This window comes from Polyodon spathula, chromosome 2 (assembly GCF_017654505.1).
Source record: "Polyodon spathula isolate WHYD16114869_AA chromosome 2, ASM1765450v1, whole genome shotgun sequence".
In the NCBI taxonomy this organism is placed as follows: domain Eukaryota; kingdom Metazoa; phylum Chordata; class Actinopteri; order Acipenseriformes; family Polyodontidae; genus Polyodon; species Polyodon spathula.
In genome coordinates this window covers 98,043,735-98,071,266 of record NC_054535.1, presented here as the reverse complement: position 1 = coordinate 98,071,266, position 27,532 = coordinate 98,043,735, and the positions used below count along the sequence as shown (strand labels likewise).

Sequence of the window (27,532 nt, the reverse complement as noted above, 5' to 3'; positions counted from 1 at the left end):
ATATATATATATATATATGTGTGTGTGTGTGTGTGTGTGTGTGTGTGTGTATATATATATATATATATATATATATATATATATATATATATATATATATATATATATAAAATGACACTCTTATTAAGAAAAAAACAATTAAACATTCAATTTGTTTAACTTAATTTCAACTTAATTTCAAAGCTGAGGGAACACAGAGCCACTTTATCGCTTGGACTTGGTTTCAGGAGACAAGGTTTCAGGCCTGTGGAGACTCGTGACTAGTGGTGCCACATCAGCCAGTCAAAAGCCCACTTTTAAAATGGGAGAAAGTAATTACTGATTTAAAGAATGAAAAGATTAACAGATTCCAACATTATTTCTATGTCTGTGTAATTATTGCATACATCCGAAATGGTACAAAATAATACTGGCAGTTCTCTCCTCTACAAACTGTAGTGTGTGTGTGTGTGTGTGTGTGTGTGTGTGTGTGTGTGTGTGGGGGGGGGGGGGGGGGGGTTTCTCAGTAAATTATTTTAAGTTAATATCTTTAGCAAAAGGTAACCTAAATTCTGTCAAAAGGATCATTAAAAGAATAAATTACATATTTAATGTGTCAGCAGTATCTTAATGTGCCCACTTTACAGAAATTGAATGGGATGTTAGACTATTATAAACCAGGTGGGTGACATGGTACATCTTAGAACAGCAGGGAACACGGATTATGAATTTCTCTTTTCACTCTGTGTGTATCCGGACTTGAGTTATTATAACACTCTCTAATCAAATAGTTTATTAAGCCATGACAATCAAGGCCCAGGCCTTTTCCTGATGGGAAAGGCAAAGACTGAGTGTATTTATCCTTTGCTGCTTATTACAGGAAATGCTGTATGCCGAGTCTGTTAAAAGTTCATGCTTTTAAATCTTTTGTTCAGCAACAAGCATTTCCCAACAATCTCCAAAACTGTCACGTCACTGTCATATGAGCACTGTAAATGGTGTGGAAAGTACAATGTAAATGAACCTCAGTCTGATGTTGAATTCTGATCATTATGATCTGGTGTGCAATGGCTACAGTATATTTGTACTGTTTTTAATTCTCAATGGGTTTATCTTTTGTAAAGGCACCCGGCAGGGGGAAGATATTTGTCAATGTCTCGAAGCCACATCTTTGATGACGTCTGATTTGGTTAACTTCAGCTGAAGCCGATCACAACTCACGGGTTTCTTTACAATTCTTTCTCTTCTGGGGTCTTCCAGGGGGCCGCGCAGAACTGCGGGCTGAAACGAGATGTTCATGTTTCTGTGAATGTGTTGTATTAACAATTTACCTCTTCTGAGCAATTCAATTCTGTATTTTGTAATTATATAACTACAATTTTTTTCTTTCGTGAAATGTTACATGTATTCACATGGATATAGAGGTTTTCACAGATTCTTCAATACAAGGTAACATTCAGCCTTGTCTGCTGATATTACAGGGGTTCTATGAGGAGTGAGGCTGTAGTCTTATTGCATTACAACCCAATTGTACAATCATGCTTTTTGGTTTTTATATAATTTAGGGGATAATTGGAAGTAGTAAAATGACCATTTTATTTATTCACCTGCACCTTTTTAAACATATATAATATGGGAAGAATTCAGAGGTTGTTTTATATATGAAATGCAGAATTTCATCCACTTTGCTGAGAAGCAAAAATGTTGACACAGAAGACCTAAAAAAGCAAAAAAAAAAAACTAAAAGAACGCAAATGTGACACCCCCCAATGAATAAAAACAAAAAGCAAACACCAGCTAACCTAAAGAAAAACGAATCTGTTTTATTTGGTTAAGAAGGAATTATTTTATGGTGTCAAATCTTTTTTGTTGTGTTTTGTATATTTGTGTGTGTGGGGTGGGGGATAGGTTATTCTCATTGCAGTTTCTATATGTATATACTGTTCTTTTACTACCTTTTAAGCATTTCAGTTACTTGTTTAACAGAATGGCATTGGGCAGCACTTTATTATGTATTAAGCTTGGTAGTGTTGCTTTTACTGGAAGCCACTTGGATTCACTAGATAGCCTCAGTTTGATTTCACTATTGTAACATACCTTCTGATGTTGTAAATACTACCCCTTGTTTTGGAGGTTCAGAACTGTGTAACCATCACTATACTTGAAACACTGGAAAGGCACTACAAGGTGCAGTAATGGTAGAGTGAAGCAAACTCCATTGCTCTTTTCTGAACCTTTTTTATACACCTTGCTATGACATCATAAACCAGCAGCCAGAAGGAGGAACATATGGATTGATACGATCATTTAGAATCATAAATGCATGTGTTGCATTTAACTTATGACTGAGCAATCACCTACATAAATATTTGCTTTGTTGTGTGCTTTTCCATGGTTAATGACTTCTGTATCTCAAAGCATACTTTTTAAATAAGGACAAAGAGATCACTGGCTAATTTAGAAAAAAGCAACTGCTCAACCAAATACTCACCTCATAAAGGTTACAAAAAGCATTTTGTTCTTGTGTGATTTTATTAGGTTAAATATAAAGTACAGTAATTTATCAGGCATTTGTGTGTGTGTGTGTGTGTGTGTGTGTGTGTGTGTGTGTGTGTGTTTTTTTAAGCTTAGTTTTTTACATTTTTAAATTGATTATAATCAATGTCAGAATTTAAACCTGTAGGTTTGTTATTTTAAAAGTTGCATTGACTTATCAATATTATTTTAACATGTTGGTACATTTATCTTGGTGATTAAATGATTTAATTGACACTGTATTTTTCAAATGCATTTTGAAAGTGAATCAGATAAAGATTAAGTCCAGTCATTGCAATGTGCCAAAGACGCTACATTTATTTATTTTTTGGTTTACTTACTTTAATTAGAAGTAACCGCCACAGCAGATGAATATAATATTTAACTGACAAGCATGCAAACATTGACAAAAATAAACTAAAAAAGGGACATATTTTCAAGGTTACATAATCAGACACTGTGCCTTTTAAGTTATTTTTCCAGGTGCATCAAATCCTTGTGACGCCCTAAACGTTTGTTATCCTACTTTATTTTTATCCTATGTTTTTGTGTATTTTCTTTTTGGTATTTTAGTTTACATATTTATTTTCTGTTGTTATTTTTCTCGGCACTGCAGTGAAGTTCTTTTGAGGGGAGTACTAAAACTAAACAAGTAAAACAGAAGTAGCCTTGTTGTGTTACAGTAGATAATGCAAGCACATCCTGTGTGCCCCCTTCAGTGGTGCCTTTTTGTGTCTACTGTGAAAGTGAGAAAGCTCCTTCAACCCAAAGCTACTCTGACCAGTTGCCATGGGAACAGTGATCAGATTGAAGCTGAAACCTATTAATCAGCAATCTCTATTGAAATTGTATTGATAGCACTTACATTCTTCACACACACACACACACACATATAAATTATTTTTATATCTATTTATTTTTACATGCACACACCATATGCACATAACTGTAAACTGTATTTAACATTGTAGGGAATGTTATTTTATGTTAAACATCTTTGTAAATGCCAGGCTTTCTGTTTGTGACTAACTGTTTGATTGTCAATAGAGTGATCCATTAACCCTTTAAGAGCCTAGCATTTTAGACAGAGAGACAGTTCCAGGGCCAGTTTCTTTTTAGCATGTTTTCTATTGCTACTGTTAGAAATTACACAACAGCTCTACTTCCTTTAGTGATCATTTGCTTTATACTGTCAGTACTTCAACAAACTGTATATGTAATGCTTTCAACCAGTTAGTCTTTTTGCTGTACAAAATAAAACATTTGGACTGGCCTTAGGACTGCTTTACCTAAACTAACATTAGGTATTTGAAAATCAGTGATAATTGGAAGTCATTGTTAGTAGTTACTGTGAATTTGCATAACCAGAATCTAAGTTTAAAATAGGAAATAAATAATCCATATTGAGAAACACGCCTGCTTTTAAAGTATGACCAGAAAAAAAAAAAAAAAGTTACATCTGGGCTGATCGTCTCCATGTGTCATGTCATCTGACGACATGTGCATGTCTTGATAAAGTCCTAATTTACAAACTGTAAATAATGTAATGCGTCAAACCACCTAAAATAGCATTGGGACTTTCACCCAAGAATGACGTGATTGTGGAAGAACCCGAACTGCTTCACTTTCTTTTATATGCTTTCATAGTATCCCTTTACTGTATGTGACAGTGAGATGATGTCATGTTTATGTAATAATATAATTTATTGATGACGTAATGGTTCAAATCTCTGTATATTTGAAATTATATTTAATCCAAAGAAATGTAGTGATGTACTAAATAAAGTGAATTCTATTTACTTGTCTTTGTTTGTGTTCAGATTTTATTGCAAGATCACGAAGACAGAATTTGATGAGGTCACAAAAAATGGTTATAGTTTACAGTGTGCTGTTACCAGGACCACAATGTTTTTGAAGGTGTGTCAGACGCTGAGATTGACATTTTCATTTTTATCTTTTTTTCTTATAAATCTGACGAGTCAAAATATGCAAGGTGGACTACAAATTCAAAACAAAAACGCAGTGCCTGATTCTTAAGCAAGTACAAAGTTGTTCACTATTTAAACAAGTATTATAAAAGTAGCAAAATCCACTTAATTGCTAATCAAAACCGGTAAATTATTGTTTTGAGGTGTTTTTTTTTAGTTTTATAATATTACAATTAATTTAATGGCAAGCAGGGCATTCATTAGAAATGGCCTACAGTGTAGTTGTACCTTTGATAAACTGCTATGTATTCCTCATACAGTAGATTATTTGCAAATCTCTTAATAAACATTGGCACTTTGCAGCTGAGGTACAATAAAGTGGCTTATGAGGAAAGGCCCGTGGTCTCTCTATGATACTCATTTGTGTTGTGCTTCCTATCTAAAAGCCATCTAGAATATCATATCATGCAGACAGACGATCTATGGTCCTAGCTTTAAAAATAACATCCAATTCACATTTTCGTTTCTAAAATTAATGTTTTTCAAAATTCTGTTTTTATGCCTAAAATACATTAACTATATCTAAGAAAGCCAATGCTTGCCTAGTCTAGAAGTTTCATGAATATCAAACTGCATTGTATTAATAAAGACAGACTTAACATCACACAGCAAGCCACACATCACCGTGCACATATAGAGAACGAAAGCAAACAGTGAAAACCGTAAGGGTCATGTTATAGATGGTCTCTTAAATACTTCTGGTAATTCACCACACACTAGTGATATGCTGAATGTGTACAGTACTCTATATCTGGCGGACCATTCATGGAAAGCATTATCAGACAGATTATTATTACAACAGCTAACATACTGTTTGTCTGTGATGAGTCTCTTCATGATACGGGCAAAGCCTTCCCTTCGCAGTTCAGTTGCCTCCAGTGCCAATCTTGTTATCCTTCACTTGTTATCAAACTGGTCTCCAAACAGTGGGATGCCAAGCACTGGTACTGCATGGTACACTGCCTGCAGCAGGCTGTTCTGTCCCCCTTGGGTCACCAGCAGACGAGCACTAGGGTGTCCTTGTGGAACAACAAGAACATGCAGCCATCAACTGACAACTTCCAGATGACTCGTGGAGTAGATTATGGAACATTATTGAATGTTACTGTGCTTGGGTTTGTTAGTGTTCAGAAAACTAACGTTGACAGAGACACTGCTGCTGCTATTTAGTTGTGCCAAATTCTCAGAAACAGGCTTGTTAAACTACAGTACCTCACACTCCTAATTGTTCAGGTGTGTTATTACTGTTTGATTGTATTCATCTTTCAACACTATATATTTTTTGATTGACATGATATTTTTTGCAGGATCTTCCACCTACAGTGACTTATTGAGCCCTTACTTTACAATGCTTGCAACCATTTTGAGTTTTGCATGACTTAAGTGGTGTTTTTTTTTGCTGCTTAGGCTAGAAGTTCAAATCTAAAGTAATCGCCTGCCATAGACATGTAATGTAGGCCAATGAGTCTTTATATTTGTAAGCGCCATCCCCATCTAGTGAGAAGCTGTGTATTGCCATCAAAACAAAAGTAAACTTAATCCAAACTGGCAGATGACTAGATGGTAATGGCTTTTCTATAAAGACACATTGGCTGATCTAGCCTACATTACAAGTCTATGGCAGGCAATTAGAACTGAAGAACAACCTGTAAACTCAGACTTTTCAAAGAATATATAAAACAGTGTTTGAGTAATTGTAATATGAATCCCTCATGATAATTACAAACATCATAAATTGTAAGGGGACAGGAAAAAACAAGTATTAAAATGAAATGTTATGCATCATAAGGTCTCCACACACAAGTGAATGTGTCGTACGACAAGCAGACCACGACAAAAATAAAAAATAAAACATGGATTTTTGATACAAGACGTTCACACTGCTTGCAATATGACGAATGACACTGAAGCGACACAGAAGTCTGCGATTTTGTCACACGACAGCTTGGGAACTGACTAATGAGGAACAGCTTCCCTTAAACGCCTTGAAAGCTTCAGTAAACAATGGTAAAGAAAATATTTTCTTGCAGGATCAAAATACCTGGAGCTGCACAATAAAGGACACCAAAATTATAAAGACACAGTAATGAGGGAGAACATCTGGCAGTCCATTTTCCCCGAACTGGATATTGCTGGTGTGTATGATTCGTTTACATTTACTGAAATAAGCATTCTGAAAAGCTGTTATGTATTCGACTTTTTTTTTTTTTTTTAGCTGCGTAACAGGAATAACAATAAAAATATCTCTGGGGTTTTTTCCAGTTGATGTTACAATCAGAGGAGAGTCCGTGCGGCCCTGACAAACATGAAAAACTAAAATATATTTGTACGTTTCTTATTAGTATTTAATCGTAATATTGATATTTTTCTAGCTTTTGTTATGATCTAAGTGTGCTTGATTAAATACATAACCTTTACAACATAAACATAAACTATGGTTTAATTACTATATATATATAATTAAATCATAGATATATGTGTATGTTTACTATTTACTCTTAACTCAGTTATTATTTTTAATAGTATATTGAAAAACCTTGAATCTAATTTACATTTTAACTAATTTAGTCTCATACAGACACACCAATAATGCTGGTTGTTTTGATGCTTATTAATAACGTGTGTTAATATATTTTATAGGGGGAGTGGGCGAAATTTGCCATGACATCACCACTGGTGTGAAAGGTAGTTTTGCATCGAAAATACAATTTTATTGTCAGACATTTTAGCACTGTACTTCTACTGTATGTATTGTAATATTGTTTGTGTTCAGTCATTTATACCTTCATAGATAATATTTATAAAAGGTTACACTGTTCTTACCTAGCAGGTCGTTCTAGGGCAGGCACTCTACAAGTTTCACATTAGCAGCAGGCTGGAGATCCTCTGGCCATTGAGAGTGGTGATACCTCCAGATGACTGCCTGTGGGATCAGAGTGAATCCAGCCTTCATCTCCTGAAGGAGTTCTGATGGTGGGACAGAAGACAGCATGGAGCCCAGAGTCACTACCACAAACCCAGCCCCACCAAACTTGGAGATAAACTCTTCAAGATCCTGCAATAAGAAAAGCAGAACACTGACTCACTGAGAGTCAGATTGCAATGTATTTCAATTTGTGGTACTGCCTAAATCAAGGAAATACAAGACATGATGGTCCCTGATAGCTCTGAAGGCTTCATAAATAAACCATTCGAGATGCCATTTCCAATTGTAACAATTTTATTTGCACCTTTGGAGCTTTAGGTGTATGAACACCAATCAGAAAATGAAAACCAGGTGGTGTGGATACATTTCTCAAGGCTCTAAACTGCAGGTCAGTATTTTGCCACTGTCACACAGGAAAGGTCTTTGTGTAACTGGGTTCAGCAGCAATACAGGTACTGTGTAGTGCTAATGGTGTCCCTTTCTGAGTGGTAAAAGTGGTATTCTGATGCTACCCACTATTATTTGTACAATATGAAGGAGGGCAAATCATCCAGCACCCTGTTATCATCATGTTGGTGCATATTTGAGTGTTCCCCCAAATGGGTCAGTGCACACTCTTTTGAGCCATAAACAACATGGGGTATGTTTTAATGATTTAACAATGATTTAATGATTTAACAGCTGACTTCATGCAATAATGTCAATAAATTAGTCCTGGGGGGAAAACACTACTGGGTTTGAAGCACGGCTGTATGAATCAAAATTGACACCTGTATTTTAGAGCTTGGTGTTTTTTGGCAGTCTCCCAGACATGAAAAGCCAAACACTGTTTTTCTCTAAGGTCTAAATAATTGTTTGTATATCACAAAGCCCATTTGAGCTAAAAAGAAACAAACACTTGGATGTGCTTGCAGTTTTTTCTGTGATCAGACAGTTGTGAATGATAGACGAGGTCATAGGACAGGGGGCTAGGGAGAGCAATTTGGTGAGCATTTAGTAAATTCCCAGGGAAAAAATGCCACATATGGTAAGCCTAACCACTCTGCCACCAGGAAGGAGCATGGCTTAAAAGCATACAGTAGAGCAGGGGTTCTCAAACCCAGTCCTGGGGACCCCCTGTGTGCTGGTTCTCATTCCAACCGACCTCTCAATTACTTAACTATATCCTTAATTGAACTAATAATTAGACCTTTTTATTTGTTTTCAGCTCTTAAACAGTTGCAGTTCAAGTTACTTATCAAATGTTATAGCTAACTTGCAATATGCAACTGTTCAAGAGCTGAAAACAAGTAAAAAGGTCTAATTAAGCAAATTATCAGTTTAATTAAGGGTCTAGTTAAGTAACTGAGAGCTCGGTTGGAATGAAAACCAGCAGCCGCAGGGGGTCCCCAGGACCGAGTTTGAGAAGCCCTGGAGTAGGATAAAGCAAAGGCAGAATACTGCCTCATCCAAGTAACTTACTCCAACAATTTATCGTTCATTTTGATTGTGCTTTCGCTGTAACAAACCCCTCGATATAACGAACAAAGGGCTTGGACCCCAACAGGTTCGTTATAGTGAGGGTGTGCTGTAATAAACTGCTTTAGGACCTAGAACTACTATCGTGTATTGTGCACTTTCCACTGTATTTAATGTATTATGCTTTTTTTTTTTTTCACTGTGTATCATGTATTATGCATTTCTCTGTTTTTAAAGTATTATGGATTTTCTTCTTGTTACTCCATCTTGTAAAACATTGTGTGATGGTGGTCCACTATGAAAGGCGCTATATAAAATAAAGATTGATTGAACCTGGTCACTGCCAGTTTCTTTTACACAATCTTCACAATGTGGTAGGTTGTTGGCTCCACCTTTGAGATTACATTTATTGTATACTGCAAGAAATACATTATATGATCATTAATATATGTACTGCTATGCTATGCTAAAGGGGGAGCTTCACCTTGTACCCTGCAAGATACATTACTTACAATCAGAAGTTTTATTGACATTCCCCATTCCTTTAAATTAAGTCCCCCCCCCTCCCCTTTTTTTTGGAAAAATCAGTAACAAATGTAATTCTAATTAGCTTGGATAGTTGTTAGAGCCGAAAAAAATATATACTGCAATTGTCTCTTTAAACCTCTCTCTCAGTACCACTGACCTCCTCTCACATATGGACAATCACTGTTCTGTGACAGCCCTTTTTACCACTCCTGTTAACTGGGTCCCTTTAGCAAAACTTTCTGTCCACGTGCCTTAAAATTGTATCCCCAACTATATTAATCAACAGGCTTGCTAGCAGCACCAACATCAATGCAGTTTGACAGTAGGCACAACATGTATTTGAATAACTAACCTGCAGTGTCACATTTTAGGGCTGTTTATACAGGGTTTGTTTAGGACTGTTTACTGAAAGCCCATTTTGATTGATTAAATGAGGTTTGCACTTTCTGAAACCAGTTTTTGAAAGTATTTATTAGTTTATTTAAGCACTATATATAGTTAGAAACAGTCTGCATTTGAGGAGCGTTGCTTGCAAATGTCATTAGAAAGGACACGTTTCCTAGTGTTTTACCAGCTTCCTCGCGTTAAAATTTAAACACACGTATCCGCATTGCTTACTCTGTGCGTTTCCTTGGAAACACTGAACCGTGGAAGCCAGTAACAGCCGCATATGCTGACGTATGTGGTACGTTCATAAACGTATTTTTCTCAGTGACTGGTAGACCAATCACACAAAAGACTTGTGGTTTCTGTGTATGTTACCATGACGACCCCCGAGGCTGGGGGAGGGCCCTCTGCTACCTCTGCAGGTTGTAGGAGTTTGGGACGAAGCGTCTGTGGTTGCACTGTTCAGGTTGCAAAAGAGGTAAGACTTTACTTGCAATTAAGAACGCATGTATTTTATTCAAAACTGTTTTAAAATTTAACTTTGATATAATGGTTATTTTATTTGCGTGTCAACTTGATCTCATTTTAATCGCAATGTGTTGATTAATACTAGCTAATATTGCTGCATAAAATGTCAGTACTGTTTAGTAAGTTAATATTAAATATTATTTTGGAAGTTTACTTTATATATTAAGATAATACGTGGCACTCACAATGTTAATTAAACCTAATATAGAACTGGTAAAACAAAAAAAAAGTGTTTGAAATTTGATAATAATGCTCTTTTGACTTTTTTCTAACTCAGTACATGTCCCTAAAACGATGTAAAAATTTATTTATTTTTTTTCTGTAATTTACGTTTATTTATTTGTTTTATGCAAAGATCATATCACTATATCCTGTTTGAAAGCTATGGACGGGAAACTGTAAAGACTGTTCAAATGTATTATTCTTATTTCTGTATTTACAGTAACATGTTATAGTACTCGTAGGGGCCTTTCACACCTAGTTTGTTTGGAAATGATAATTCGCACTTGAGTTCAGTTGACACCGGGCCCTTCATACCAAGTTCGTTTTTGAAGATCCGATTTAGAATTAAATTGCAAACGAACTAAACTGTTGCAGTTTTGCTTCGATTGGCCTGAAGATGTCAAACTGCATTTTTCCACCAAGCCAGTTCAACTTCGCCGTATCGATTGTAATCGCACCAGACTGCGTTTGTTTTCACACTTCATATTTTTAAGTGAATCTGATCGTCTGGATTTGTGTACGTGAGCAAAATGATATCTTCCTGTTAATATCCAGCCGGATGTTCATTACTAAACATGGAGGGTTCCGCCGCAGCACGCAGGAATAGCCCCTAGTGTCCTGAGGGCATCAGGTCATTCTTAATGGTTAGGTTAGGGTTGGGTATTGGGTTTAAGGTTGGGTTTTAGGGCAGGGGTTGGGTTAGGGACAGGGTGGCTTCATTTCGTGGAGTTGTAGAGCTGTAGAAGTGAAAGGTGGGAGTAAATGGCAAATGATCTAGAGTCATCATTCAATTGTAATGACACATGAATGCAGAAAATGTGTGTCAAGGCAGAAAGACCAATTATGCGAGAGGCCAAGTTATTTTATATGTTTGTAACGTAAAAATAATAAGTATGATATGTACAGTGCCCTGGCAGAATAAAATGACCAGTGAAAACAGTGTTGTTCTCAGATGTGTTTAGTTTAATAAATATTGTGTATTAAACTATACGGATTTAGTTTACAATGCTATGTTGTTTAAGTTTCTTGAACACTCATTCATGTTAGCGAGGACTGTACAGATTACAGGTAAATTATCTGAGATAAGACGGGGGCTGTCAAGACTTCAAACTTGAAACACATTCGGTTAGGTTTCTGTTGCATTGTGAATTCTAACGCGATTGCTTTCACACTGGCCGATTTTGAAGGAGAAACGTATTACAGTTCCCCCTCAGTCGAGCCGAGACCACCCTTTCGGGTGAATCCTAGTCCTTTTCTTTGGTGCGCACTGATGCGAAACTAATATTTTTGACGTTTCACACGTTCACAGACGAACCGAACTCTGGTGTTAACTGAACTCGAGTACAAATTATCCTCTCCAAAGAGAGTATACTGTATGGACAGCTCTGGGATTCGGATCATTTTCACACTTTTATTAGTTCATTCGAAGACAATCTAAAAACGTTCAACAAAGATAACAGATACATGATAAGTATCTCACTGCTGTTTCTTTTCCTTTTTTTTAAATTCTAATGTAAAAGAATGATATACTGTACTGGCAAGTACAGTTCTTTTTTTTAAACCCTTATATGTAGTGGTTCAGTCTGATGAAATGTCGTATACATTTGCTGTGTACTGCATGTACTCTAGAAACATTTTTAATTAAAGAAACAAAAAAAAAACTATCCATTGCATATTCACTGGGAAGGATTTTCGTGTTTTTAAGAACATAACTAATGGCTTCTATTTAAGTAAAACGTGCACATAACATTCTCTGTTGCCATAGTGCGGCTTTACGTGTTTTTAAGGGACCTTTTTTTTGTTTGTAGGACCATAATGGCTGGTACAGCAAGACACGACCGAGAAATGTCTGTAAATGCCAAAAAGCAACTCTCACAATGCTCAGACCCTATCGAGAAACTACGACTGCAGTGCTTAGCACGAGGATCATCGGGCATCAAAGGACTTGGCAGGTACTTAAGAAATCTGCACTATGTTTATATTTTACTGTTTTTTTTTTTTGCCGGGGGGGGGGGGGGGGGGGGGTAGTAATAGTTTAAGGAATAAATAACACACGACAGGAAGTGCGCTAAGAATTGTCTTAGCGCACACCATGGAGTGGGTTATTACGCTTATAAAACGGCGATTAAAAAAAATAATAATAAATACTTTTTTTTTTTTTTAACACTAGCACCGCCATAGCCGCTTTTTGAACGGCTTTTGCAATTCAAATTTAAATATCTCTGTATGTGTGAATATATCGTGCATGTCCGTTCTTAAGTGTTACAGAATATATTGGAGTTAAATACCCATACGGTGTTTCAGCTGCAGAACCGTAAAAATGAATAAGTTATAAGCACTTGCTTCTTCAACCGCCAGACCCGGAGTTTATGCAGCATATTGAAATCAATACAATACAGCCGACAATTTAGTTTGGGCTTTGTAATAAAAATCAAAGTCATTGTGAAGGAACGTACTCCTGTCGAGTCCTGAAAAACTAATGAAATTCATTCTACACATTATTATTATTATTATTATTATTATTATTATTATTATTATTATTATTATAGAAGTAGAAGTTGTCACAAAATATGCACATTGAATCACATTACAGTGTGATATAGCTACGCTACTACGGTGTAAACAAATAAAAAAAATGCATATTCTAAGCTGTCAAATGGCACGGCTGTATTCTGTCAAAGGTGGTACTCGCTGGTGGCCTGTGGCTGTTTTTATATAATGTTTTGGACCTGGCAGCCATCAACGCTTTGGTTTTGTACAAGGAGTGCACCGGCAACACAGTTACTCAGAGGGACTTCATTTTGCAGCTAGCCCTGGAGCTACCTGAGAAAGGTTTTGATAAGAGACATGAAAGCTGGCTGGCAAATGCCTCTCAACCTTCAGCCAGCTCTGCACCCACTGGCACACAGAATAAAAGACAATGTCAAGTTGCTAAATGCAATAAAAGCAGCACTTTTGATGTCTGTGACTGTTGTGAAAAGCCAGTCTGTAGCAAATGCACTGGTACAGTTGAAAAACGTGGGTTGCTTTGAGCTCCCTATGAGATATTTGGATACAATTAAGCCCTGTATGAAGCTAATTTGATACGAATCATATGCAAAGTTTGAAAAGTACGCATGTTTTCTGTACCTAACAATAATAATGATAAAGCATCTTCGAATACAATTAGATAATTTCTCAGAGCACTTTGTGTCGGCTTTTTTCTTTATTGGTCATAGCTGAGGATTTTTTTTTAAGTTTCTTTTTTTTACTTGGCTCAAGGTATGCAATTAATAAGGACAATTAAATGGTATTCCCTTCTGAATGTACATTACAATTTTTCACCTGCAATCGGCAACACAAGGGGGGGAAAAACTGCTAGTTTATTTACTTATATATATATATATATATATATATATATATATATATATATAGTGCCTTGCAAAAGTATTCAGACCCCTGACCAATTCTCTCATATTACCGAATTATAAATGGTACATTGAAATTTCATTCTGTTTGATATTTTATTTTTAAACACTGAAACTCAGAATCAATTCTTGTAAGGTGACATTGGTTTTATGTTGGGAAATATTTTTAAGAAAAATAAAAAAACTGAAATATCTTGCTTGCATAAGTATTCAACCCCTGTGCTGTGGAAGCTCCCAGTTTGCACCGGTGAAAGAAATTGCCCAAACGAGGACACAATTACCTTGAACTTTAATTGAACCATTAAAGTTGCAGTCACATTTTCTTGATAAAAACCCCACTGTTGAAGGATCATTGGTAAGGCTGTGAATCTGAAGGAAAATGAAGAACAAAGAGCATTCTACAGAAGTTAGAGATAAAATAATACAAATGCAGAGATTAGGGAAAGGGTACAAAATAATATCCAAGTGTTTGGATATCCCAGTGAGCACAGTTGGATCAATAATCAGGAAGTGGAAGCTGCATCACACCACCCAGGCACTGCCAAGAAAAGGCCGTCCCTCAAAACTCAGCGCTCAAACAAGGAGACTTGTGAGAGAAGCCAGAGAGGCCAACAATCACTTTGAAGGAGCTACAGAGTTCAGTGGCTGGGAGTGGAGTAATGGTGCACCAGTCAACCATATCAAGAGCTCTGCATAACACTGGCCTGTATGGGAGGGTGGCAAGAAAGAAGCCGTTACTCAAAAAGTACCATCTGAAAGCACGTCTGGAGTTTGCTAGAAAGCATGAGAGTGACCCAGCTGCGATGTGGGAAAAGGTTTTGTGGTCAGATGAGACCAAGAGAGAGCTTTCCGGCCAAAACTCAAAGTGCTATGTGTGGCGTCAACCTAACACTGCCCATGCCTCAAGACACACCATCCCTACAGTGACGTATGGTGGTGGCAGCATCATGCTGTGGGGATGCTTCTCATCAGCAGGGAATGGGCATCTTGTTACAATTGAAGGAAGAATGGATGGAGCAAAATATAGGAAAATACTGCAAGAGAATCTGCTTCAGTCCGCTAAAAAACTGAATCTTGGGAGGAAAATCCACCTTTCAGCAGGACAATGATCCCAAACACAAGGCCAAAGCAACATTGGAGTGGCTCAAGAACAAAAATGTGAATGTCCTACAGTGGCCCAGTCAAAGTCCTGATCTCAATCCCATTGAGAATCTGCGGCACTATTTGAAAATTGCGGTCCACAAGCGTCGTCCAACCAACCTGAACAACCTGGAGCAAATATGCCAAGAAGAATGGGCCAAAATCACTCTTGACACTGTATGCAAAGCTGGTACATACTTACCCCAAAAGGCTTAAAGCTGTTATTGCTTTATTTGGAATAGGGACACATGGAGAAGAATCTCTTTTCCAGTTTCATAAAGTAGACAAAATCTGAAATATAATTCTTGGTTAAACTTGATCAAGGATCTATTAAAACAGATCTTTACCCGAAACCTACTGATATGCACCAGTACCTACATATGTCACCTGCACATCCTATCTATACAGAAAGAGCCATTCCTAAAGGATTGTGTATAAGGATAAAAATAATCTGTTCTGATGACTATATAAAAAACAGAGACAGGAATTAAAAATAAACCTTAAACAAAGAGGGTATAAAGAATAAATTAACTACTGTAAGTACAAGAAAAGAGAACAGGTTGAAAGAATACCATTAATAATTACACAGTCTAAATTATTACCCAACATTTCAAAAATAGTTTGGAAGCATTCATTTAAAAAAAAAAAAAAAAAAAAAAAAGCAGCGGTAGTGGTTTATAGGAACAACTCAATAATTGATCATTTAACGTTTATCTGGGTTGATTAGTTCTCTTACCAACAATATTTAAATTGACGTGTTCCAAAGATCGAGGATTTACTATGAACACACATTCATGCGCAGACACAAGGAATGGTTAATCAATAGTAGTATTTTATTAAGTATAGAAATAATAAACAGAAATCAGAAAAGTCATACAGTAAATCTCCTAGTCTCTAAGCACAAACACAATTCCAAAGCTCTCATTATATTCATGCTTGACTAGCAGGCAATTGAAATATGACACCGTTTTTCTCCTCATGTACAAGCAGCAGCTTCAACAGCAAGCAAGCAGGCAGGCTGTGATGTAGTAACTTGCTCACATACACCCACGTCCACATCCAAGCACACAGCCTCAACAAAATGTTGCAGACAATCTTTGAATATATCACATTAAGCTTATTAATGGTATATAGATTAAGTATATGGCAAGTTTACTTTTAAATAAATTCTTCATACAACAATGAGATAGAGTACTTATAGTTACTTCATCAAGTTTCACTAAGAGTTATTTCATACACAAAGTGTGCAAACTAAATGATTAACAATTCAATTCTATGTGAACGTGTTACAATTAATCAGTTTATCTTCATGAAAGGAAAATGCAACAGGAATTATACTCAACAGTTCCTTGAAGCTTAGACTTTTGACTTCCGCTGGTTTGGTAACTCAATCTGTTGAAGTGCCCAGTACAAAACTCTCCTCTCCGCAATGAAGTCTTCAGTCCCACTTTGAATCAAACTTGGCAACAAATCTTTCATTTCTCAATAGAATCAACAAACAGCTGCAACAAAGTCTTCAGTCCTCAGAATAGGATCCACAACAGCGACCTTACGCTGTGTCCTCTTCACTGAATCTTTAGCTAAGCAGGTAGCTAAAACCATCTTTTGGATAGTTTGTCTGATGGCAGTCGCTGTAAGTTTCATGGCAGTCTTCTAGCTGGGCCTAAGTCTCGTTGCTTGTGGTCGTTGACTTGCTTGCAGCTTGCTTCCTCGTCGTGGGTCTGTTTTTAGGCAGAGTCCCGGAGTTGCAGCTTTGCTTAGCAGAGTGACAGCACCTTGTTTAGCATTCGATGTGGAGCGCAAAATGTTCAATTCTGCTTTGTTCAATTCTGAGATTTGTCCTTTGTCTGCTTCCTTTCATCCAGCAGCTTGCTGTTGAAGTTGGGACTTGTTGACATCTATACATTATGTCTTCCTTGCACCAAACCGCTTGTGTTTGCAGCTTTGCAGTCTCTTCACTGTCCTTTCAGCCTCATCAAGTCCAGATGCCCCCCTCCTAGCCCTGGTCATCTTCAGTTCAGTATTCCTGCCAGGAAACAAGGGGCCCTTTTTCTTGAGACACAGCAGTTTGCTATTTTCCTAATTCACAGCAGTTTCATTAATTAGTCCAGTTATATCATTAATACACGTTCATGTATTATCATATTCAGGGAATATGTCCTACAGGTTTTTAGAAAGTATGCAAATTTAGCTGACATTTTGGTCCACAGTAAACATTACGGAACATAGACACATTAACCCTTTGCGGTCCATTTATTCATCGCTTGTCAGGCACGTCAGGTCCAATTTATTTTCACACACACTGTTTATTTTACATGCGCAGTTAAAAAAAAAATTTCAGCGTAAACAGGTTTAAAAGGCATTGAATCGCAACAGGACACTCAATACTGCCAAGCCAAGCCCTCCTCCTTGTTCGCTGTATTTTTCACATACCTCTTTATAAACGTGCATACTGATAAATCCTCTCCTGATCACTTGTTTTATCACCAAACTCCTCAATAATGTGATCCAAGTCATTATTTTATTACTATAAAGTTCTGCAAATGTCTGTGATATTCTTTGAGCGCTGGGTGCAGAAGGAGCTACCTCCTTTGTTATGTCCGTGTTGTGTCTGCAATGCATGGGCCTATCAAACATAAGAAATAGAAAGAGCACATTAACCAACAGGTCAACACTTTACAAAAAAATGAACATAACATGAATTACATACAATTTGTAGTTTCAGAAGAAATAGAATGAGATATGTGCATTGCAGAGGAATAAAGGAAAATAAATGGATAAGTAGACTTAATACAATGATGCCTGACAGTTTAAATAGAAAGGAATATTAGATACTATGCAGTAAATGACATCACAAACACATCTGTTTGTTTTCACAGAATAAATCTTTATAAACACACTTTCCCTTGACAGCCCATACCAAACATTGGGAAGTTGGCTCTTTGGATCAAAAACATATATACCAGTATATACAGGGTTTGAAATTTCTGCTAGCCCTGCTCCAGGTAGTGGGTTTCAGAACTATCCTTATTCAGGTGTATTCAACAGATGCTAGGAGTCTGTGCAAGCAGGCCCCTGCTACATCCACTTGGAACTGATCACTCTTAAATAAGCCTCACCTGCATCTCTACGTTGACTATTAGCAGCTGCATATAAATATAGGAGGAATAACAATATGTTTAACAGGGGTTGTTGAAACGCAAGGCTAGTGAATCATTTAAATAATATACTTAATTAATGGTAGTTGGAAAACCCAGGACTGGGTGTAGGGCTAGTGTGATTTTCTGACCCAAAATGACAAAATGACAAAATGAAAGAAGATGTTATGGCAGAATAGATCCACAGTGGGGCCTCGCAGACAAACAAACCAAAAGTTGTAGCTTGACATGTTCACAGGGTACTTATATTTCTTTTTTTCAGGACTTTCAAGATAATGGATGATGATAACAACAGATCACTTGATTTCAAAGAGTTCCTGAAAGGGTTAAATGATTATGGAGTGATGATAGAGAAGGAAGATGCAATGGAACTTTTCAGAAAGTTTGACAGAGATGGAAGTGGAACGATAGACTTTGATGAATTCCTCGTTACGTTGAGGGTAACTATTGAATCACACATTTCAATAGTTTTTTAAATTTGTTTTTTGTATGTGCAGTAGCAACAGCAGGAAATATTAGTATAGAGTAAACTATAATGTAATTTGTGTGTCTATTATATATCACTGTAATATTAGTATTGTTTTCTGTATATACTGTAGGTTCTATATGTACCTGAGCAGAGAATTTTCTTTGCTAATACAATCTCACATTACTGTTAAAAAACAGGATAAACAGGAAAAAACACAAAAAGCAAAGACTTTTTACCGACCTTTTTACTGAGTGCCAGTAATGCCGGAAAAAACAACAACATGCTCTGCACTTTTTTTTGCTTCCTGCTTAGTAAATTGAGACTAGTTACAGGTAATACTCATCTGGGTAATACACTTTGCAGGTTTTTTTTTTTGCATTTTTGATCACACCCCATCCTTCCTGCTTAAAAAAATGTAATATGTAAGCATTATAAAACATCAAACCCACACCAATTATTTATATTCACAAACAAACAACACACCTTTTGTAGGCCTGATCTGTTGTTCAGTTTAGATCACTAAAAACAGTGAACATAATACACACTTTCATAACACCACCAACAGCCCCCACCACGTCCTTTTTTTATTTACCTTCCCTGTTATATTGAAGGTATGATTGCATGTATTTCTAACTGGTAAAAGTCAGGCAAAAAATGTGGAGAAGCATGGTTATGTGTTTGAGAAGGGCATAACAAATACTTAATGCCCTTTTCATTTTCCTAATATATTTAATTTCTTACCTGTTATGTGTGCTCTGTATTAATCTCCATTGTTGTTTGTTTAGATCAAGAGTTGCCATATTTACTAACCAACAAAAATGGCTTCTTAAAGACTACAAATGTATATCATATGAAGTAATCTATTAATTCTGTGTGTTAGACCAGTCAGTTCCATGTGTCCATCCATGCATAACAGACAGCAAATTAGCAGAAGCTTAAAATATAGGTTCAACATAATGGAAAGAGAACTGGAAAATCTGAATAATACAGTATATATGATCATTTTCTGTAGCCACCCATGTCCAATACAAGAAAAGAAGTCATCATGCAAGCTTTTCGAAAACTTGACAAGACGGGTGATGGGGTGATAACGATTGAAGACCTGCGAGGAGTTTACAATGCAAAGTATCACCCCAAATATCAAAATGGAGAGTGGACAGAGGATCAGGTTTTCAGGACTTTCCTTGATAGCTTTGATTCTCCTTATGATAAAGACGGAAAGGTATGTTGTTCTAGAACATAAAAGAAAACACACAGCTTTTCTGACATTGCTGCATTACTTTCTCGTATTGGCTAAACAGCTTTGATTTGCAGCAAGGTGATTGGAGACCAGGCAACACTGGACATGACCTATGGAACATGTCATCAGAATTGGGACAAATTAAATCAAACTTTTTTTTTTTTTCAGGTTGACTACATGATGTGTTTACCTAAAGTATGTGATGTTAATTATTACTGTATAAAGTAATTACCAGTTTGTCAGCATTAATATAAAATAAGAAAAAATAAATAAACAGAAGTGTTAATGTAACAATCTTTCTCTCTTGAACATGTAGAATTTTTCTGTTTAAGATTTTCCTGTTTTTTTTAACCTGGAACTTTTTTTAAACAGCAAAATATTTCCTTAGAGGCGGTGTTTAATTTGTGCTGGGGCTATTATGAAAGTAAAAAAATCTCATGCTTTTTTTTTGTTCTCAAATGCAGGCTGTTTGAAAATGTAGCATTTAGAGTCCGCTGCCAGGGATGCACTTTATTGGTGCGAGGCAGCTGAGTTTCATGAGAGCGGAGGCTGAGCGTTGCTGTGCTGCTGCTGCTTGTGCTGCTTGTGCTCCACACAGCAGCCATCTATTTTCTATTGACTCGCTACCCTGTTTTCGTACTTGAAGGTAGTGTTGCCACGTCTCTGGATTATATTATAAGTGAAGTTGTTTGGGCTTGTTTTCAAAGTGGTTGCTTGTTTTTGTCCCCATTTGGTCCTGTGTTTCTCTCTATAGATATATAAGATAGACTGATTAATAGCCACTACATTTGATCTATTTTTCCAATGGCCACTGCAGCTTGCACTCGGGACTGCGGTTTTGCCAGTGTTGAACGTGGATGTTGAAAGCATTTTTATTCATGCTTAGTAGAGTTCATGTTGCATAGTTGGTTGTAAAATATCATAATCTAAGGCTATTTCCATTTCTAATCTAAGGCTATTTCCATTTCTAATATGCCTCCTAATAAGTGGGCTAAGTACAGTTGAATGTTTTGTAAGGAGTGGGAGCAAGAGAAGAACCTAAAAGATTGGATTAAACCAGTTACAGGAGACGGCAGCAAAGCCTTCTGCAGGTACTTTAAATGTGGAATACATGCACACCACACCGACCTTGTTCAGCACATCAGCACAGACAAACGCAATAAAAATGCACAGCCGTTTTCGGTCATGCGCCTAACAGATATTGGATTTACTGGTTTTGAATCTTCTACAACCATGCGCCAAACAGAGCTTAAACTGGCCTGTTACGTCGCTTGCCACACAGCAGTTAGTTCTCTTGATCACCTGGAAGAGCTTGTTGGATCATGTTTTGAGAAAGATGTGAACGTGCATCGTACAAAATGTGACAAACATCATTATTGCACCCTCCATGTTCAACGCTTTTAGTTCTGCTTTTGGCTAATGCAAACCTTGATAATGCACAGAAAACAAAACTGGAAGTAGATGCCGAGACTTTGTTCTAGAAGCAGCTTGACAAGTACAATTCAGACTTTCAGAAAATATTAATATCTGGAAATCAATGTTAGCATTTAGTCCATCAGTTATTGTCTCACAGGCCAAATCTTCTCTCACATCTGTCTCCATGCTGAGGATGTTTAAAGGTGACTTAGGCGTCATAGATGCTCAGTATCAGAACATCAGCTTCCAGCAATGGACAGAAATGCAGCAGAGTTCACAGATGCTAGTGGTGAACGGGGCTGTAAACAACTAGCCCTGTTCACTCTGCCTACTGGTCATGCCTCTAAAGCAATGTTGATGTGAAAATGAATGTTTTCTCAGGTGAACATAGTGAAGTCCAAGCACAGGAAAAGGATGGTTAACTTGTCTCTGTCCAGCATACTACAAGTCTGTTATGGTTTAAGGAGACTGGGGATTTGCTGCAAAGATTTAGTTCAGAGCCAAAACATGCTACAGCGTTTCAATGCGAGCATGTACCTCAGCGAGGCAGCAGAAGCATTGAGGCCTGAATACAGCGAGGAGACCAGAGTATGTAAGGTTTCTAATTTTTCATGCTTTACAGGCAGGAAATGGTTTCTTATTGGTTTGAAAAAGTAGCAATATTTAAAGCTTTCATATAGCTAACAATAATAAAGTAGCGACCTGTTTACTTTCAACATGACATCACTGTAATATATGTAGTAATATATATATATCGAGTGGGCATATTTTTCTGGTCTGACCTGGCAACACTGCTGGAAGGGCGAAAAGCGATGTTCGAGCATGGAGAATTAACAAACAATGATCCTTCATTTTGTGACTATTTATGATGTTGAATACGTGGTTGTAAACTTGTAACACTAGTACAGTACTCTTTCAAATATAGGTGTTATGATTTTGAGTGTGTGGTTCTAAGAACTCTACTATTATTCACTGCTTGCGCCCTGGTACCTCTTTCTGTACAAATTAAGCACCAATTCCACTTCCAATTCCAAGTGCTAATTCACCCATCCCAATTCTTCCTTAAAATATTTTTTTATTGTAAATTGAAACTCGGTATCAATCGCGTAATCTGCATTAGCTGTTATTTCAGTAAGTGTTGTGTATTGCACGGGCCCTTTTTTAAAATACACGTCTTCTTCAGGATCCTATTAAGAGTGCTGTTGTTGGTAATAGCAGTAGAAAAACTGGGCCCTTCATAAAATGTCTCCAAATAACAATCATTATTGGTATTTTCTGCAAGGATATTACATGTTCTGTTTTCAGTTGTCTCTACACTTCCACATAACCGAGGAAGTACATTTCAGCAGAAATCACTACAGATTGGTGTTCAGTGTATATTTGGCATAATGTTTTTACTGACTTAAAATGATTCCAATTATACCTGATCTGATTGTTATCAACCCATTCAATTAAACTTTCTGAAGTATAATCAGTGGCAGGTATGAGGGCTTTGCGCATTAACTTATCTGGAGATAACATCCTGCTGTAAAAGCTAGTAGTTAGTATTTACCTGGTGGCACCTATGGGATGAAAATCCTTTACTCTTCCATTCAATGGGCTGAAATCAGTCAGACTGGCTGATACAACACTAAATGGCAGTTGTGGGTGAGAAGTTAACTAAGGATTTAAAAATATATATATTTTTTTTATTAACAGGAACAACTTTAGTAAACAATTTTGGATACATTGATTTTTCAAATGCAACACAAAGATTTTAAAAATAAAATAAACCACTACCTAATCACTTCTTGTACTGTAGTTCATGTGCTCTGATTACAGTTACACCTACTTCAGTTAAATTTACCCACAACACAGGAATTAATTTTGAAGGGAGCAACTGTACATTTTAATCTATAGTGTTGTATTGGAAAAATCAGCATATTCTTGACTGATATATACACACACACACACACACACACACACACACACACACACACACACACACTACCGGTCAAAAGTTTTAGAACACCTAAATTTTTCCAGTTTTTCTTGAAATTTATGCAGTTTAATGTCTCAATGTACTCTGAAATTAAAGCATAGATCAAATAAACAATTGGAGATAAAAAAAGAAATAATGGAATCGTTTTGTTTAACAAAATTTAATCTAAATTTTTGACTCATCAAAGTAGCCACCTTTTGCAGATATAACAGCCGAACACACTCGTGGCATGCTTTCTACAATGGAAATCAAATATTGTTTGGAAAGTTCTTCCCTACACTGTTACAGAAGTTCCCACAAATGTGTTCACTTGTAGGTTGCTTTGCTTTCACCCTTCTGTCCAGTTCATCCCAAACCAGCTCGATAGAGTTTAAGTCTGGAGACTGTGCTGGCCATTCCGTGATTTGAAGCCTACCGTCTTGTTCTTTTCTTCTAAGGTAGTTCTGACATAGCCTGGAGTTATGTTTTGGGTCATTATCTTGCTGTAGGATGAACCCCTGACCAACTAGACGTATACCAGAGGGTATTGCATGGCGCTGCAAAATGCTGTGGTAGCCGTTTTGGTTTAGGGTGCCACTCACGCTGTGCAAGTCACCGACTCTGGATCCAGCAAAAGAGCCCCAGACCATCACGCTTCCTCCTCCATGTTTGACAGTTGGTGTCACACACCGAGGAACCATCCTTTCGCCTACTCGACGGCATACAAAAACCCTGAGTGATGAACCGAAGATTTCAAATTTTGATTCATCGGTCCATAGACCTTCTTCCAGTCTTCAGTAGTCCACTGGCGGTGCTTCTTGGCCCAGGCAAGCCTCTTTTTCATATTTTGCCATCTTAGCAATGGCTTTCTTACTGCTACTCGACCTGTCAAACCTGCAGCTCAAAGTCTTCTCTTCACAGTTGAAACTGAGACTTGCTTACTTTCGACCAGTGTTAAGCTGTGCTTGAAGCTGTTGTCTGTGAGCCGCCTATCACGCAAGCTGTTGACTCTCAGAAACTTGTCTTCTGATTCTGTTGTGGCTTTGGGTCTGCTAGACCGCTTCCTGTCAGAGTTTCCTCCAGTTTCCAAGTGCCTTTTGATGGTGTAGGAAACTGTACTCACTGACACCTTGGCTTTCTTTGCAATTTCTCTAAAGGAAAGACCTACACTTTTAAGGGTTATAATGGTCTGTCTGTCATCCTTTGTTAATTGCCTTTTTCTCGCCATTATGATAGCAATATACTACTTCCTGCAGTACAGTACTGTCCAAATAATGCTTAAGAGGGTGTAGTAACACAGTCTGTTCCAACACTGCTTTTATACAGACAGAGAGTTTGTAAGTAATCAACAAAAGTTGGGACACCTGTAGGAATTGTTAGTATCAACTTTCAAGGCTTAATTTACTTCCATTGCTGCAGAACAGCTGTAAGTTGTTAACCCATTACTTCTTCCCTGAAAAAGGCCTTTTTGTATAACTCTGAAATGTACATTATTTACAGATTTTGGTAACCTAAACTTTTTTTTTTAACCTCTGGCAGTTTACGGCTTACCTTTGTACCATTTCAGGTTATTCACTGGACTTGAACTGCTAAAATTTCAATAAAAACTGGAAACATGGGGGTGTTCTAAAACTTTTGACCGGTAGTGTATATATTCTGTTTTTGTTTATACTAAAGCAGTGTTTCTTTTAGGACTGCTGAAAGCTGCTGTGTCTTATTATTCCCTGCATGTATTTAACTGCTTTATTTGTTATGTGACTGCTTTTACTACCAGGTTACTAAAGAGGAGTTCCTAAACTACTATGCTGGAGTCAGCGCCTCAGTTGACACTGATATCTACTTTGTCATCATGATGAAAAATGCCTGGAAACTAAACTAATATGCAACATGTGCACTTTAGGGTAACTAACCTCCATCCAGCCACCTGCTTTCAAGAATATAAACACTACAGCACTAGTTGCATGCGTGTGAGATTCCTTCCTAATTCACAGAGACTGATGTCTTGTGATTCAACACAAAACTTTGCAGTTGTTTTCTTCTTTGTTGGAAAGAAGTAGGACTAACATATGAGTGTATTACTAACCAAACGTAGAATCTTTTTCTGAATTATTCATTAATCCAATAATCAATAGTCCTCATTTATAACACTGCTGATATTAGTAGGTTTTCTTCTGAATTTAGGAGGCAGTAATCCCATTCAAGCTTACTATTATATATATATATATATATATATATATATATATATATATATATATATATATATTACAGACAGGAATGTTTTGACAAAACTCTTTGCAAACGTAAAGTCTTACTGACTAAAACTACCCTGATTCTACGTGTGTGATTGAAACTGTATTTCATAAAGTAAAAACATGGCAGTTACATGGAGGCCCGCAGTTGACATTGAAATTTCATGGCAGTTACATGGAGGCCCGCAGTTGACATTGAAAACATATCATAGGGAAAGTTTTAACATATATATATATATATATATATATTATATATATATATATATATATATAATATATATAATATATATATAGAGAATGTAAAAATAATCTTGTCTTCCCAGTAACCAGTCACTGCTTTCCTCTGACTCACATGCTATCAACGTCAGCTGCATTCTTGTGAGTGGCCCGGCCTTGAAGTAGAAATGTAGCATTGAAATAGCAATACATTTCTCCAATAAAACTGAAATACATGTTTACAAGTGATGGCAATACGTATTAGGTACTATTTACTGGAATTATCTTGCTATATCTATGCACTTGAAAGGGTTACTGTGTATACTAACAATCTGTACACATATTCCAGTTCAGTTCTTGGTTTTATGTGAATATCAATAATAAAAATTGACAAATGAAAACAAAAACTTCTCCCTTTCAGTTAATGGATTTTGTCAAGTTCTAAACATATTTACAGGCTTTCATATGGGTCTCACATAAAACCAAAGCATTCTATCCTCTAATATAAAATTAAGTTTTCCAATTTAGGCACAGGCCTTAGAAATCAAACCAATCATAAAACTACAATAAGAAAGTACCGCTGCCCTACTTGTGCTTGATTCAGTTTCATCCCTAGTGTTCATTATGTATTCATTCTCTCAGTGTACCAGGATGATAACTCACAGACCAACCTCATTATCAGTAAGCTCCTGGCAAAATACAGCAGAACTGTAATCTTCAATATTTTAGGTTACTAAAACTTAGAAGCTAAATGAATACTATCCACATTTTTATTCAAGAGTAAAACAGTGCCTTAGTATTTCTTTTGTATTTTGACAGTGCCAAAGACAGCCATTCTTTTCAACCCCATTGACAGCCTAAGAAGAGATCATTAACTTATCAAAGAAAAGAGCGATTTTGTTGCTCATTGAGCTCTACAGCATATGGCTCAAGAGCCGTCAGACAGCCCTGGAATAAGTAGCGTTTGTATGATAAAACTATTAAAGCCTATTTTTAAATACAGGTTTCATAATAGAAAATAAAACCCTAATTACATGTCAGTGGAGTGCTGTCACGCTGATTTTGTTGTTTGTGTTGTCTTCACATGCAAAATATAACAACTGCTTTTTTCCCCCATTTTTTATTCTGGTGCAGGTTACCAAAGATGAATTTATAAATTATTACTCTGGAGTCAGTGCCTCTATTGACAACGATGTCTATTTCATTGTGATGATGAAGAATGCATGGAAACTATGATTTGAGGCTTAAGTTTACCTGGACTTGCATTTGGGCAGAGAGACAAATGTATCTTAAAAAAAAAAAAAAAAAAAATCATAGAAGTGATTTACAGTGAATACTTTTTTTTGTTTTTTTTTAATGTTTGAAAGAATGTTATGTCTTCGAACATGAGTACAGTAAAAAAAAAAAAAAAAAAAAAAAAAAAAAGATATCTGGACTTGAACATCACATTGATCTTTATGAAGGATGTGTTTTAGCAGAACAAGCCTGGAGATGATATTCCATGTGTTCAACAGAACATCCCCTTTTTTCTTCCCTTTTGGAGGCTTTTCAGTGTGTGGATGAGAGTTCTCACAGTGTGGCTGCATAATGAAACCAGGACGAATAAAAGCTAGTCAGGTGCAAGGCATGTCTTCCCATCTTACTCTGCTAACATTCTTTGGACATGTTAACAGTATTTTTTTGCAGACTAACAGCTCTACTGTGACCAAAGCACTCCAAGTACATG

At 36.7% G+C, this 27,532-nt stretch overlaps 2 protein-coding genes and 1 pseudogene across 4 annotated transcripts in view; 2 read left to right on the top strand and 1 right to left on the bottom strand.

Moving 5' to 3' along the window:
* LOC121304758 (G-protein coupled receptor-associated protein LMBRD2B-like) overlaps nucleotides 1–4,313 on the top strand; it is a 29,566-nt gene extending 25,253 nt beyond the window's left edge. Inside the window, exon 18 of the mRNA XM_041236143.1 lies at nucleotides 1,104–4,313. Within this exon, the coding sequence (XP_041092077.1) occupies nucleotides 1,104–1,164 (61 nt within the window). The 3' untranslated portion in view covers nucleotides 1,165–4,313. The remainder of the gene's footprint in view (nucleotides 1–1,103) is intronic.
* A 3,020-nt stretch (nucleotides 4,314–7,333) lies between these two features.
* On the bottom strand, nucleotides 7,334–8,558 carry LOC121327276 (annotated as a pseudogene).
* A 1,643-nt stretch (nucleotides 8,559–10,201) lies between these two features.
* On the top strand, nucleotides 10,202–27,231 carry LOC121304740 (calcyphosin-like protein). 3 transcript variants are annotated; one of them, XM_041236123.1, is made up of 6 exons: nucleotides 10,202–10,279; nucleotides 12,360–12,503; nucleotides 18,519–18,696; nucleotides 19,738–19,947; nucleotides 25,116–25,242; nucleotides 26,941–27,028. In XM_041236123.1, the coding sequence occupies exons 2-5, from the start codon at nucleotides 12,367–12,369 to the stop codon at nucleotides 25,218–25,220; spliced, it is 630 nt and encodes a 209-aa protein (XP_041092057.1). In that variant the 5' UTR covers nucleotides 10,202–10,279; nucleotides 12,360–12,366; the 3' UTR covers nucleotides 25,221–25,242; nucleotides 26,941–27,028. The 3 variants fall into 3 exon arrangements, with proteins under 3 accessions (XP_041092057.1, XP_041092065.1, XP_041092048.1); XM_041236131.1 differs by lacking the exon at nucleotides 25,116–25,242 and having other exon boundaries at nucleotides 26,941–27,231; XM_041236114.1 differs by lacking the exon at nucleotides 26,941–27,028 and having other exon boundaries at nucleotides 25,116–25,537.
* The last annotated feature ends 301 nt before the right edge of the window (nucleotides 27,232–27,532 follow it).